General features: G+C 43.6%; 1 protein-coding gene across 1 annotated transcript in view; it reads right to left on the bottom strand.

Annotated features, from left to right (window-relative positions):
* KLHDC3 (kelch domain containing 3) overlaps nt 1-14670 on the bottom strand; it is a 73023-nt gene that overhangs the window by 17071 nt on the left and 41282 nt on the right. Inside the window, exons 6-8 of the mRNA XM_030195684.1 lie at nt 12264-12350; nt 8405-8513; nt 5987-6060 (exon numbers count right to left, since the gene is read on the bottom strand). Coding sequence (XP_030051544.1) covers nt 5987-6060; nt 8405-8513; nt 12264-12350 — 270 coding nt within the window. The remainder of the gene's footprint in view (nt 1-5986; nt 6061-8404; nt 8514-12263; nt 12351-14670) is intronic.

Genomic DNA, 14670 nt, shown 5'->3' with positions numbered 1-14670 from the left:
TTTCCCTTTGGTAAAACCATGTTGTCTCGGATCTTGCAACTTATTGGCTTCCAGGAAATTCACTATCCTTTCCTTCAGCATCGCTTCCATTACTTTTCCAATAACCGAAGTGAGGCTTACCGGCCTGTAGTTTCCAGCTTCCTCCCTATCACCACTTTTGTGAAGAGGGACCACATCCGCCGATCTCCAATCCCTCGGAACCTCTCCCGTCTCCAAGGATTTATTAAACAAGTCTTTAAGAGGACCCGCCAGAACCTCTCTGAGCTCCCTCAATATCCTAGGGTGGATCCCATCCAGTCCCATGGCTTTGTCCACCTTTAGCTTTTCAAGTTGTTCATACACACACATGACGGGGATTGACGGAGGATGGAGAATGATGAGGCAGAGAGAGTGGGGAGATTGGGATGAGGGATGAGAGTGAGGTGGGAGGATCACTACAATAAATGAGTAAGGGGGCAATGAAAGGGACGAGGAAAAGGGGAGGGAAAGAGAAGGAAAATAAAGATTAAGAGTAGAGGAAATGTGGAAGATGGTGTGACAAGGAAGACGAGAGAGGGAGGAATAGGAGAGAATTGTGGAAAGGGATAGAAGAGAAGCAGGAGGAGAAGCCTGAAATCAGGAAAGGGTGATACGGAGAAGATGAGAGAGGTGGGTGTGATAGGAGTGGGAGAAGAAGATTGAGATAAGGAAAGGGTGATATGGAGGAGATGAGAGGTGGATGTGATAGGAGTGGGAGGAGAAGACTGCGATGAGAGCAAGGTGATAGAAGTGTGACTGAAATGTGGAAAATTGTTTACACAAGAACATGGCAGTGTAGAATATCACAATCAAAACAATATAGAAAATATGAAAAGCAACTCCAATAAATAGGAATGCACATGCAGACCCAAGAACACATACATGTAAGTAACAGTCCCAGGACCCACTCTACCAAGTCCTACAAGGGTGAAAAAGCAACAGCAACATTTCTGTCAGCAGAAAATAAATAATTGCAAGACTACAGTTAGACCTTACAAACTTAAATGAAGTGGCTGTAAGAAATAATAGTACTCCAATTGAACAGAGAGACTGATAAGTTGGACCCTAAGAAACTTTTTACATTAATACATTCCCTGACTAATGTAGACCATTTAATTTCAACTACTGGATCTGTGGCTCCTAGTGCTTTCAATTTCACATCTTTTTTTCGGAAAAAGGTTCTAAATAATAGTTCTCGTGACGCCTGGGACACAAAAGGTTCTGAAATATCAGTTTAATATAATCACAATAGATGACAATAGGAAGTTGTTAAGAAAATATGCTAAATCAGTGTATGTATTGGATATTTGTCCTGTTTATTTGATCAGAATGCCATTCAGCATCTTTTGTACATGTGGTTACCTACCATTTGGCTAAACACGAAATTGGGATCTGGTTCCTTTCCTATTTCAGACGGCAAGATAGCATTAACCCCATTTTGAAGAATAGCAAGGGTGACATTCAGGAGATTACAAAATTTATAGACCAGTTGCTTTTATCCCACTTCTTTCCAATCATCAATGGCATTCTTTTCAATTCTAATTTTATGTAAACCGCATTGACCTTTATTTAGAAATGGCGGTATATCAAAATTTTAATAAACATTAGGAGGGTTGGGTAACCAAGCAACTGGAAACTTATTTAGCTTTGAGATTTTTCAATCATCTTAATCAGATTTCCTTGAAGGGTTTAGCAAAAAAAAAAACAGTTGCGAGTTCTTTGCGCATGGAAATGATATGTTAATTCTAGGTCAGAGTTCTTTGATTATTCAACTTGATTTATCTCAAGTGCCTTTGACTTTGTTGATCATGAACTTTTGCTACAAATTTTGGATGGATTTAGAAATTCAAGGTACAGTTCTAAGCTGATTTCAGGGTTTTCTATCTGCTAGATTATATACAGTTAAGATGCAGCATCCTTCAGAGTTCACCACTTTCACTTGTATTTAATTTTTAATGCAATCTTTTTGGTGGCCCTTGACAAAATCAATGTGAAATCATTTATTTATATATGCAGATGTTGTTACTGTGGGTTTTTCCCTCACCTGACGAGAGTAGTAATAGGTTCTTTGGATTACAACAGTATTTAGAACTCATAGAAATGTGGTTTTCTCCCCCACAAGTTAAAATTAAATAAGAAGAAAACAGTTTTTGTGGAATGGACCATTCAGTAGAATAATTCTTTTATTGTAATTGAAGATAATAAATTTAAAATGGAATTTTCTTCCAGAATACTAGGTGTTCAGATTGATAGTCATCTTTCGATGAGAGCACTGGTTAATAAAATAGCAACGTATTCTCTTTTTGCTGTTAAACTCAGAACTGTTTGAAAATGTTTTGATAAAACAGTATTTTGATTTCTCATTCACTCTTTATTGACACAGACTATTGTAATACTATCTATATTGGATGCTGAAAAGCTGTAAAGAGTAGGTTGCAAATGGTTCAGAATTCAGCTGAAATACTCTGCTCACAAGTACTTTTTTCCTTAAATTGCACTGGCTGCCTATCGAAGTCAGAGTGTATTTTAAAATTTGCACTGTAATCTTTAAGGGGCTAATGCACAAAGGTGGCTATTAAATGCGGCAACCGTGAACTTGCTGAGTCGCAAACAGGGACCAATGCACAAAAGGGATGGTATGCAAATGAGATGCACGGCTATCCACATGCACAGAACAGGATGGTTTCGCTTAGAAGCAGCTGTTGATTCTGCTGTCTGTGAAGGTGAAACAGAGCTCTGTGTTGTTTGATTTGGCACCCTGTAGTGAGCCTCAGAAGATCAGCAACTCTGTGCTTGCTGTCTGTTTGCCTCAGAAGGACATGGAAACTAATGGAGACAAGGTCCTGGAGATTTTCTGATCTTATTTTCAGGAATTTTATGTTGAACTCTTTATTGATGTAATGCAAATACAACAATTTTATCAAAAGGTAGTCAGGGGGTTTGCAGCAAATCGGGATCCTGCTAAGTTGTAGATAGCTGGAAAAGAACTTGACAGATTGATTTGGTGTTTTAGGAGAAGACCTGTGGAAACTGATAACGAACTTGAAAACTGCTATTAGAGCAGCCAGTCTACCAGAATAGCAGTACAAAGTTTTACTAAGGCTTTGTGTCCCCTCACCGGACATGTTTGGTGAAGATATCCCACACTGGAGAGTGCTCGTTTGGGCCTGTCCAAGTATTGAAACACGTTTGGGACACGATAGTTGCTTATTTACAAAGCTGTGGGAAACAGTAACACATACTTAAATAAACTGGATGGGCTGAAGATAGGACCCAAAGTGGTGAACTGGATTAGGAACTGGTTGACAGACAGGCGCCAGAGGGTGGTGGTGAATGGAGTTCGCTCGGAGGAGGGAAAGGTGAGTAGTGGAGTGCCTCAGGGATCGGTGCTGGGGCCAATTCTGTTCAATATATTTGTGAGTGACATTGCCGAAGGGTGAGAAGGTAAAGTTTGCCTATTTGCCGATGATACTAAGATTTGTAACACAGTGGACACCCCGGAGGGAGTGGAAAACATGAAAAAGGATCTGAAAAAGCTAGAAGAATGGTCTAAGGTTTGGCAATTAAAATTCAATGCGAAGAAATGCAAAGTGATGCACTTAAGGAGTAGAAATCCAAGAGAGGCGTATGTGTTAGGCGGTGAGAGTCTGCTAGGTACAGATGGGGAAAGGGATCTTGGGGTGATAGTATCTGAGGATCTAAAGGCAATGAAACTGTGTGACAAGGCGGTGGCCGTAGCTAGAAGGTTACTAGGCTGTATAAAGAGAGGTGTGACCCACAGAAGAAAAGAGGTGTTGATGCCCCTGTACAAGTCGTTGGTGAGACCCCACCTGGAGTATTATGTTCAGTTTTGGAGGCCGTATCTTGTTAAGGATGTAAGAAGAATTGAAGCGGTGCAAAGAAAAGCTACGAGGATGGTATGGGATTTGCATTACAAGATGTATGAGGAGAGACTTGCGGATCTGAACATGTATACCCTGGAGGAAAGGAGGAACAGGGGTGATATGATACAGACGTTCAAATATTTGAAAGGTATTAATCCGCAAACAAACCTTTTCCGGAGATGGGAAGGCGGTAGAACGAGAGGACATGAAATGAGATTGAAGGGGGGCAGACAAGAAGAATGTCAGGAAGTATTTTTTCACGGAGAGAGTAGTGGATGCTTGGAATGCCCTCCCGCGGGAGGTGGTGGAAATGAAAACGGTAACGGAATTCAAACATGCGTGGGAAAAACATAAAGGAATCCTGTTCAGAAGGAATGGATCCTAAGGAGCTTAGCCGAGATTAGGTGGCAAAGCCGGTGGCGGGAGACGGAGATGGTGCTGGGCAGACTTATATGGTCTGTGCCAGAGCCGATGGTGGGAGGCGGGACTGGTGGTTTGGAGGCGGGGATAGTGCTGGGCAGACTTATACGGTCTGTGCCAGAACCGGTGGTGGGAGGCGGGGCTGGTGGTTGGGAGGCGGGGATAGTGCTGGACAGACTTATACGGTCTGTGCCCGGAAAAGGACGGGTACAAATCAAGGTAAGGTATACACAAAAAGTAGCACATGTGAGTTTATCTTGTTGGGCAGACTGGATGGACCGCGCAGGTCTTTTTCTGCCGTCATCTACTATGTTACTATGTATTACTACTACTACTAATTAGCATTTCTATAGCGCTACAAGGCGTACGCAGCGCTGCACAAACATAGAAGAAAGACAGTCCCTGCTCAAAGAGCTTACAATCTAATAGACAAAAAATAAATAAAGTAAGCAAATCAAATCAATTAATGTGAACAGGAAGGAAGAGAGGAGGGTAGGTGGAGGAGAATGGTTACAAGTGGTTACGAGTCAAAAGCAATGTTAAAGAGGTGGGCTTTCAGTCTAGATTTGAAGGTGGCCAAGGATGGGGCAAGACATAGGGGCTCAGGAAGTTTATTCCAGGCGTAGGGTGTATGGAGGTGTGAATGGAGGGAACAGGGGGTCATGGACTCACTCAATAGCTTCTATACAGTCTATGCTTGGGAAGTAGGCAGCATGGAGTATTGCTGCTCTTGCCAGCCAGCTCCCCAATTCTGAAACTGCCTCAGCTTCAGTTCATTTTCTCGCCTGCTTCTTGATAACAGTAGTGTGGTGGGAACCCAAGGCAGTTGCACTAGTTACCTCCCTCTCCCTCCCCACTCCTTCTCCCCCTCTATCTCCTAGAAAATCTGTTGGCATGAAGAGACAAAAATAAAAAAGCCCTGCTTTCTCTTATTATGCCATGGGTACTAAGCATATTTAAATGCTAGCACATTTCTGGTTGCCACTGTTACTGTTGGACAGCGATTCCTGGAATTTCCCTTCATCAGGAATTTTCTGAATGATGCTGTGTGTATTCCGACAGAAATGATACAAGAGGCTCTTTTAATTGCGCTTTCATGATCTACTTTTCCCCTCACTGTTTAAAAAAAAATGCCAAATTTTGATACATCATCTTTTGTTCTTCTACCCGAGTTTATGCCACAAAACACAGCTTCAGCTTCCCAGCTACTTTAAGTACTTTAAGCTATTAAGTTCCAATTATTCCCAGACCTCCTTCCAGTTCTTGTCCATCTCACCGATGTGTACTTAATGGATCTGGGTGTCCCAAATGCAGCACCTTAAACCATTTCAGAATGAAGTTCCTGTCCCAAACCCTTTACCATTTGCTTAGTCAAGAGTCATTTGTTCTGCCCCTCTGGTGTATCTGTATTTCGATTTTAATTTCATCTGCAAACATTTTCCCCTCAAATTATCCAGTAACATTACTAATAAAAATATTCAAAAGAATTAGTCCCAGTAGCAAATGTTGGGGAATCCCCCTCGGTTACTTAAGCATAATATGGGTTCTTACTAAAGGGACAGAGCAGAGCTGGGTGCTTATATCTGAAGGGGCAGCTTGGGTTGCTACTGTGACCTCCCTGATGCTTTGAACGTTTTCATTTTATATGTTTTGCTTTCACATACTGAAGTCCAGGATATACAGATCGGAGTGATCCATCAGGTCAAATTCATCCCCCATTCCTTGCTCTGGACATGGGCTGTAAAAGAAAAAATCATGACATGTTAGTCTCATCTCCTGAGAAGACGTATCTCTGACATAACATTCAGATGCATGAAGTGTTCATCCCAAGCCCAGCATACCAGGACCCTATTGTGAGCTAAATGGCCCAGCACAGTACCATCTGGATCCTCTGGACACCCACGGAGACCTGGGCAAAGCAAAACTCCCAGATCTCAGGTGGTGGTCCGGGGAAAGAGGCGGCATAGAAGTACAGAGGATGTGGTCCGGGGAAAGAGGCGGCATACGTTACAGAGGATGTGGTCCGGGGAAAGAGGCGGCATATGTTACAGAGGATGTGGTCCAGGGAAAGAGGCGGCATACGTTACAGAGGATGTGGTCCGGGGAAAGAGGCGGCATACGTTACAGAGGATGTGGTCTGGGGAAAGAGGCGGCATAAGTTACAGAGGATGTGGTCCAGGGAAAGAGGCGGCATACGTTACAGAGGATGTGGTCCAGGGAAAGAGGCGGCATACGTTAGAGAGGATGTGGTCCAGGGAAAGAGGCGGCATACGTTAGAGAGGATGTGGTCCGGGGAAAGAGGCGGCATATGTTACAGAGGATGTGGTCCAGGGAAAGAGGCGGCATACGTTACAGAGGATGCAGTGCGGGGGAAGAGGCAGAATACGTTATGGAAGAGGTGGTCCAGGGGAGGAAGAAGCACATGGTACAGAGGACATGGTCCAGGGGATGTTATGTTTAATAGGTCCCAGTACATATCTCCATGGCACGCCACTATTCATCCTCTTCCATTGAGAAAAATGGCCATTTAACCCCACCCTCTGCTTTCTATCCAATAACCAAATCCTAATCCAGAAAAGGACATTGCTTCCTATCCTATGACTTTTTAATTTTCTCAGAGTCTGTCATGAGGAACTATCAAAAGCTTTCTGAAAATCCAGATGCACTACATCAACCAGCTCACCGTTGAAGCAGATTAGTGAGGCAAGACTTCCCTTGGCTGAAACCATGCTGACTCTGTCCCATTAAACCATGTTTGTCTAAGAGTTCCACAATTTTATTCTTTAGAATAGTTTCCACTATCTTGCCCGGCACAGATGTCACCCTTTTTAAAAATTGGCATTACATTGGCCGGAGTGGTATCCTGTCTCTGGATAGATGGGAAGTAGAATATGAGGGGTCCATGAGATACAGTCCTTCATTAGGAGCTGTCCTGTACTTGTAAGGGTGGGGGAGGTTGGATGAATCCTAGGTCTGTGAGGCTGGCATGAATCCTAGGTCCGTGAGGTTGAGGGAAGTTGGTATGAATCCTAGGTCCGTGAGGGTGGGGGAGGCTGGCATGAATCCCAGGAATACTAAAAGATCAGCACGCACATTCCTGAATCTCCATTTCCCCAGCTGCAAAGGACTAAAATACAAATTAATACATGCATCCAGCTTTTCCTACATAAGCACGCAGCTATGGAATGTATTACCACTTGACGTGAAAATAATGTGAGACCTAACCAACTTTCGGAAATCACTGAAGACTTGCCTCTTCAACAAGGCATACCGCAATGATCGATCATATGAACTTTAACGCATTACCACCATATCTATTATTCCAACTGTGATCTCTTTATACCTGATTGCTTAATTATACTATGTCACTCATGTTCTTTATGTAATACCACTTATCTCTCTCACTCTGGAATGATGATCGCCATGACGGAACAATGTAAGGCACATTGAGCCTGCAAATAGGTGGGAAAATGTGGGATACAAATGCAACAAATAAATAAATTTCCCTATCATGTATTCTGTCTCTGTTACATTCCTAATAAGGGGCTGTGTCCTAGGAACCCGCCACAACTTCCCTCTTACAGAGAGAAAATATATTCATAATGAGAGGCTGTATCCCAGGGACCCCCCTCAATTTCCCTCTTACAGAGAGAGAATATATTCTTAATGGGAAAGGGAAGGGGAAATGGGACTTGATATACCACCTTTCTGAGGTTTTTGCAACTACATTCAAAGTGGTTTACATATATTCAGGTACTTATTTTGTACCTGGGGCAATGGAGGGTTAAGTGACTTGCCCAGAGTCACAAAGAGCCGCAGTGGGAATCAAACTCAATTTCCCTCCTATAGAGAGAATATATTCTTAATGAGGGGCTGTGTCCCAGGGATCCCCTCCTCAATTTCCCTATTACAGAGAGAGAATACATTCCTAATGAGGAGCTGTGTCCCACAGACCCTTCCTGCCTTCCTCCCCTCTATACAGAGACAGGTTACTTTCATAACCAAAAGATTCATCTCAAGGACCCCCCCCCCCCCCCCCATCATATGCAGAAAATTTGACACCCTTTAAGGAATTCACTCACCTGGTACCCCCAAAGAGGATTACTTTGTCTCCCACCATACAGCAACATTGTCTGCGGCGAGGACAGGGGCCCTTCCCCTTTGGTTCCGCTTTCTTCCAGGAAAACGACACTGAAGAAGCAACATTCATATTAGTAACTGAGACACAGACAAATGGAAACACATGATAATGGCAGTTTTGTTTTCCCTGTCAATTGCTATTCAGTTAGGTCTGAGCAGCTTGGAGCACAGGATACACTGCTGGGCTGTAGGGTCCAGAGAATCACTCCTGCAAGTTTAACTGTGAAGTGAGCTCCTCCATCCTCTCCAAGCTCAAACACTGAAAGAACAGGGGGCTTAGTTTTAAACCGGTCTTGTAGCTGCACACACACGGGTACTTTTAACACATTCTCTCATGGATGTTTCCAAAGAAACTACCCATGTTGTGCTTCCCTGACAATTAGTAAATGCATGGTACACACACACACACATCCATCCATTAAGTCACCGGCTACTGATGCAAGCAGCCGAGCAGAGGCAAATAGTAACACTGACGTGTACAGACACTGCTTTCCTCCTCCTAAGTAAACACATCACAGCCAAGAGCTATTTTATGCTGTAATCTGGATTGCAATTTCCTCCATCTGTCATTTCCGCCTTCTCTTTTTACTTAAATATGCTATTTTATACTTTGTATTGTAAACCGCTGTGTTGGTATTTCCCAAACAGCGATATATAAAAAACTAAACGAAGCAGTAGTTACAGTGGCAAACTTCTGTACAATTTTACCCCTCCAAGAAGAGCCATTTTCAAATGAACTATTCTAGCAGGGTACATTCAGAAATCTTCCTAAATATAATGAAATCGGTCCAGCATCATCTAGAAAACACTGGGAAAACCCCAGGAGCGGTTAAGCAGAGGCTGCTGGGTAATAATTAGGTGGTGCCCTCACCCTAGTCTATAGCATGGGGAGTTCAGTGGGGGGGCTGGCAGAACTAACCACTGGTCACATTTGTCAGGAGATGGATATGGTTTGAGTCATGCATTTCATACACCACCTTTTTGTGACAACTAAAGCTGTTTACATATTATATACAGGTACTTTCTCTGACCCTAATTATAGACTCACAATCTGCTTATGAAGGAGTTATTCAGTTGATAAGAGGTGACTGTGAGCAGTTCCTAATTGCCAGCTGCAGTACACGCAACTTTCCTGCAACAATTCACAATTTCCCACAGTTGTGGGGACATTAAATATGATTAAAGACAAAGCAAAGAGATACTGCCACATGCACCGGTGTGCATGGTGCTGGGGTTACATGAAGAGATGCAGGAGCACAGCAGAAGATGTCAGTTTCACTGACTTCATCAGCCTTACGCCACAGACAACTTGAGGCAGGAGCATGGTTCCCCCTCCCCCCCCCCCCCCCCCCATATAAGTAAACCAGGCTGTATTCCTCTCCCCTCAGAATAGCCCGTACCATGATATGCCTCCCTGTCGGGTGCCGGAACATCTGGCCGTAGGTCTGTAGTGAAAATAATTATTTTTTCCCTGCGTTTAGATGCCAGGCATACAGAGTATGTTTTTATGACCCATCAGTGGCTCATGCTTCTGCATCAAGTGAGTCTCCTGGAGAAAAACTATATGTGCCCGACACCGCTGCACTTCTTTCGAGAGCATCTTCCCTCTTCATTAGGGAGTTGAGCTCCTTCACACTCAAAGTGTCATCATGGGTGTAGCCCCATCACCCTTCCCCTCTCTTATTCCACAGTTCCTTGCTTCACTTCCCAACCCCTTCCCACCTATCCCCTCCCAAGAACTCATGTCCACCTCCTCTTCTCCTTTAAGTAGACCCTCTGGAGTGAGAAAGCAACTAACCAGCCCTCAGATAAAGTTCCACTCCTCATACCATCCCATCAGAGTCATTCCCCTCCTAATCCACCAGCCAGGGACAGTCAACTATCCTCCCCTCTAACCTTTAGACTTCCCTTCCCCCTCCCCTCAGTACCGTCCCTCAAGCACACTACCCGGGAGAGGGGTCGAAGACAAATATTATTGCTCCCATAATATCCAATGTCTCAGATCCCACCCTCACTCCCCAGCCTCGCTCTTCCCTTGTCCTAAGTTCATGGTCACAGCGGAGTCCTCAAATTATTGGTGCAATTGTAACCCTTCATCCCATTTTGTTGGTTCTTTCCTTGGTAGTAGAGGATGCTCTTTAGCTGAGTCTGATGAACCTAATACTGCTGAGATCAAAATCTTCTCTGCCTCCACTCTAGTACACGCTCAATGCACTCTTCCATTCACCGAGAGATACAGTCCAAAAAGAAAGGTCCAGAGGTATTTGATGTGTTCCTCTCTGTTTCCGCACCGCCTTGCACACCTCATGCCCCTTTCTCAAAGTGGATCGAGTCAAATCTGCATAGATCTCAATAATGTAGGTCTTCCAAGTCAGAGTGTCCAGAGATCTTGCTTTAGTTGAGATACACTCTTTCATGCTGTGCTCATGGTAGCAAGCTATGACATCACAGGGTATCATCACGCTGCAGCCCAGCACCCAATGAACCCACTCTATCTGCATTAGCTGGTCATTCAGTGGATCATCTGCAGGACGGCTGCTGAGATCTTCTGCACTACTTCAACACAATTCAAAAATTGTGTTTTTGAGGGGGTTCCAGAGACTCCAAGTCCCCACATCTTTGTTCTAGACTAGAGTAACAATCCACTTCTCATGCTCTGCCAGAACCCGCCCTGCTCCTCCATTTGATTTTCAACATCCTCCACCCACTCCAGTCTCACAGATGTCAGTGCACAACTCCCCCATTTTGTACATTATCTCTGCCTTCAATTCCTCAAGATCTTGTTTAAGCTCCTGGAACCACTCCCACAGCACAGTCTGCACACCCGCACCCTGGCACAGCTTTTGTGGGGCTCTACTCCAGCTCGCATGCCTGGAACTCTGTATTCTCTACCATCTCACGCGCCTCCTTCCTGGATGGGTCACTGCTCTGATATGCAAACTCCCTTAGATTGACGGTGTGCTGCTTACTGCTCACGTCTGCCTGATAGCTCCATTGCATAATCTCTGATAATCCACCACACGGCTCGCTCCAGGACTTGGATTACACTCTTATTTGTTATTGCTCTGGGGTGGTGAAATCACTTCCTACTACTACTACTTAGCATTTCTATAGCGCTGCCAGGGTTACGCAGCGCTGTACAAGTTTAACATGGGGAAGGACCGTTCCTGCTCAAAAGAGCTTACAATCTAAAGGTTACAAACTATGTAGTCAGTGTAGGTATCATGAGTGGGGAAGGTGGTTATGCGCCAAAAGCAAGGGAGAAGAGATGGGCTTTGAGTAAGGACTTGAAGATGGGCAGGGAGGGCGCATGCCGTATGGGCTCGGGGAGGCTGTTCCAGGCATATGGTGATGCGAGGCAGAAGGGGTGGAGTCTGGAGTTAGCGGTGGTGGAGAAGGGTACAGATAGGAGTGATTTGTCCTGAGAGCGGAGGTTGCGGGTGGGACAATACGGGGAGAGGAGGGTAGAGAGGTAATGGGGGGCTGCAGATTGAGTGCATTTGAAGGTTAAAAGGAGAAGCTTGAACTGTATACGGTAGCGGATCGGGAGCCAGTGAAGTGACTTGAGGAGAGGGGTGATATGAGAGTATCGGTTCACGCGGTAGATAAGACGTGCGGCAGAGTTTCCTTCCACAAATCTGAGCTTTCAGGTGGTAAGATAAGAGAAATCCCAGCACAGATACATCATGTTTCCTGCTGTGGGGTAAGCTTTCTCTCCACTGCTTACTATGAAAATGTGCTTCAGATGGATTTAGACCTGTGTCTATCTAATACAGTAACCTGAAGAAAGTAAGGAAATACCTGGGTTGAACTTCCAGAGATCATGGAAATGTCGGTTCAGGCGTGCATTGTACCCTCCAAATACATACAGCTCTTCATGCAGGGCAACTGGGAAAGAGAAAACCACACATTACATACAGCTGTGTGAATTACAGCAACACAGGAAAACATGAGTATAGAGATAAAAAGGCAGTATCTGAACTGAAGAAAACGTATGGAGAAGCACTAAGGATCTCTGGGGGACAGAAATGGATGCAGATTCACAGACAAGACAAGCCATATGGTCTTGTTCTATGTTTAACAAGTGGGAAAAGCTCATGGAAAATTCTTGCCAACCTTTCTGTATGCAAATGTATTTCTATCTATTGCCTGTTTGCGTGTGAGATGCTTTGAATGGAGCAGCTCACAAACATTCCATTGGTTTGGAAAGAAAAATAAAAAGAAACCAAATATGATATTTCTAACTGTAAAATTGTCAACATAATTGAAAGGATGGATTGAACAGTTTAACCACAGGGTGTCTCAGACCTATGGAAACAGGTTTTATCATGCTTCTCTACCACTAGGATGTCACAGCCAGTAGCAAATTACACAGCTCAGCCATTAGGTGTCACTCTACATAGCAACAATTAAGAAAGCAATATAATCCAGTGTGTACATTTTATTTATTAATGTAATTTATACTTGCACATTGCTACACTTCTGAACAGTTTATAGAGTCACATACGTTAAATCAAAAAACTATTACATTTAAAATCAACAGACTGTTGCACAAACCTGCAGGATTTCATGCAATACACAAAAGAAAGGGAAAGGGGATGGGATTTGATATACAACCTTTCTGTGATTACAATCAAAGTGGTTTACATATTACATGCAGAGAAAGACAAATAGAGATGGGACTTGATATAATGAAAGTAGTTTGCATATTATATACAGGGAAAGAAAAATGGGGATGGGCCTGTATATACCATCTTTCTGTGATTGCAATATGAGTAAAGAGGTGTGGTAGCCGTGTTAGTCCACTTTTAAAGGTAATCAACGTCGTGGAGTCAAACCTAAGATAAGTGCGAGTTTTGACTCTCAATAAATAAACAACAGGGAAGAGGAGGTTTTTCAAGCCAGTGATGACAGATAGAACTCCTATGAATTGATAGCCATAGAGCTAAGTTTCAGGAGTCTATTGAGGCTTTTTCCTCCTGTACAACAACACATTGAAGTTTATAGCTTAGAAAATATTTAGAGATATACTGAGTTAAAATTTAATGCCAAAAAGTGTAGAGTGATGCACTTGGGGTGCGGAAACCCAAAAGAGAGATACCGGATAGGAAGGGACAGATTAGTAATCTCAACTCAGGAGAGAGACCTTGGGGTGTTGGTGTCAGAGGATCTGAAGGTGAAGAAACAATGCGACAAGGCAACGGCTGTGGCCAGAAGGATTCTAGGCTGCGTAGAGAGGGGCATAACCAGCAGAAGAAAGGAGGTGTTGATGCCCCTCTACAAGTCGTTGGTGAGGCCCCACTTGGAGTATTGTAAAAAGACTGGAAGCGGTGCAAAGAAAAGCTACAAAAATGGTATGGGATTTGCGTTGCAAACTGTACGAGGAGAGACTTGCTGACCTGAACATGTATACCTTGGAAGAAAGGAGAAACAGGGGTGATATGATACAGACGTTCAAATATTTGAAAGGTATTAATCCGCAAACTAATCTTTTCCGGAGATGGGAAGGCAGTAGAACTAGAGGACATAAATTGAGGTTGAAGGGGGGCAGACTCAGGACTAATGTCAGGAAGTATTTTTTCATGGAGAGGGTGGTGGATATGTGGAATGCCCTTCCGCGGGAGGTGGTAGAGATGAAAACGGTAATGAAATTCAAACATGCGTGGGATAAACACAAAGGAATCCTGTTTAGAAGGAATGGTTCCGTGGAATCTTAGCGGAGATTGGGTGGTGACGCCGGTAATTAGAAACAAAATGGGAGATGGGCAGACTTCTACGGTCTACGCCCTGATCGTGACTGAATAGATAAGGATGAGTTGGAGTGTAAATTTTAAGGGGCTTCGATGTTAAATAAATAACTTAGTACAAGAACAGTACTGGGCAGACTTCTACGGACTGTGCCCTGAGAAAGGCAAGGACAATTCAAACTCGGGTATACATATAAAATATCACATACCATATAAAATGAGTTTATCTTGTTGGGCAGACTGGATGGACCGTATAGGTCTTTATCTGCCGTCATTTACTATGTTACAGCAGGGTAGAGGGTTGGTGTAATATCATCCTATGGACTCTCTAAAAAGGAAGTCAAATTCTCCATCATATTAAGTTGAGATGACAGAACATCACAATGTCCCCCTTGCTGTGATTCCAATTATTTGGAAATTAATATCATTTGGAAATCAAAATAAAATAAGCATTAGACAAA

Source organism: Microcaecilia unicolor, chromosome 3 (genome assembly GCF_901765095.1).
Source record: "Microcaecilia unicolor chromosome 3, aMicUni1.1, whole genome shotgun sequence".
Taxonomy (NCBI): domain Eukaryota; kingdom Metazoa; phylum Chordata; class Amphibia; order Gymnophiona; family Siphonopidae; genus Microcaecilia; species Microcaecilia unicolor.
Note: the sequence above shows the minus strand (reverse complement) of the source record. Positions and strands in the feature narration are given on the sequence as shown.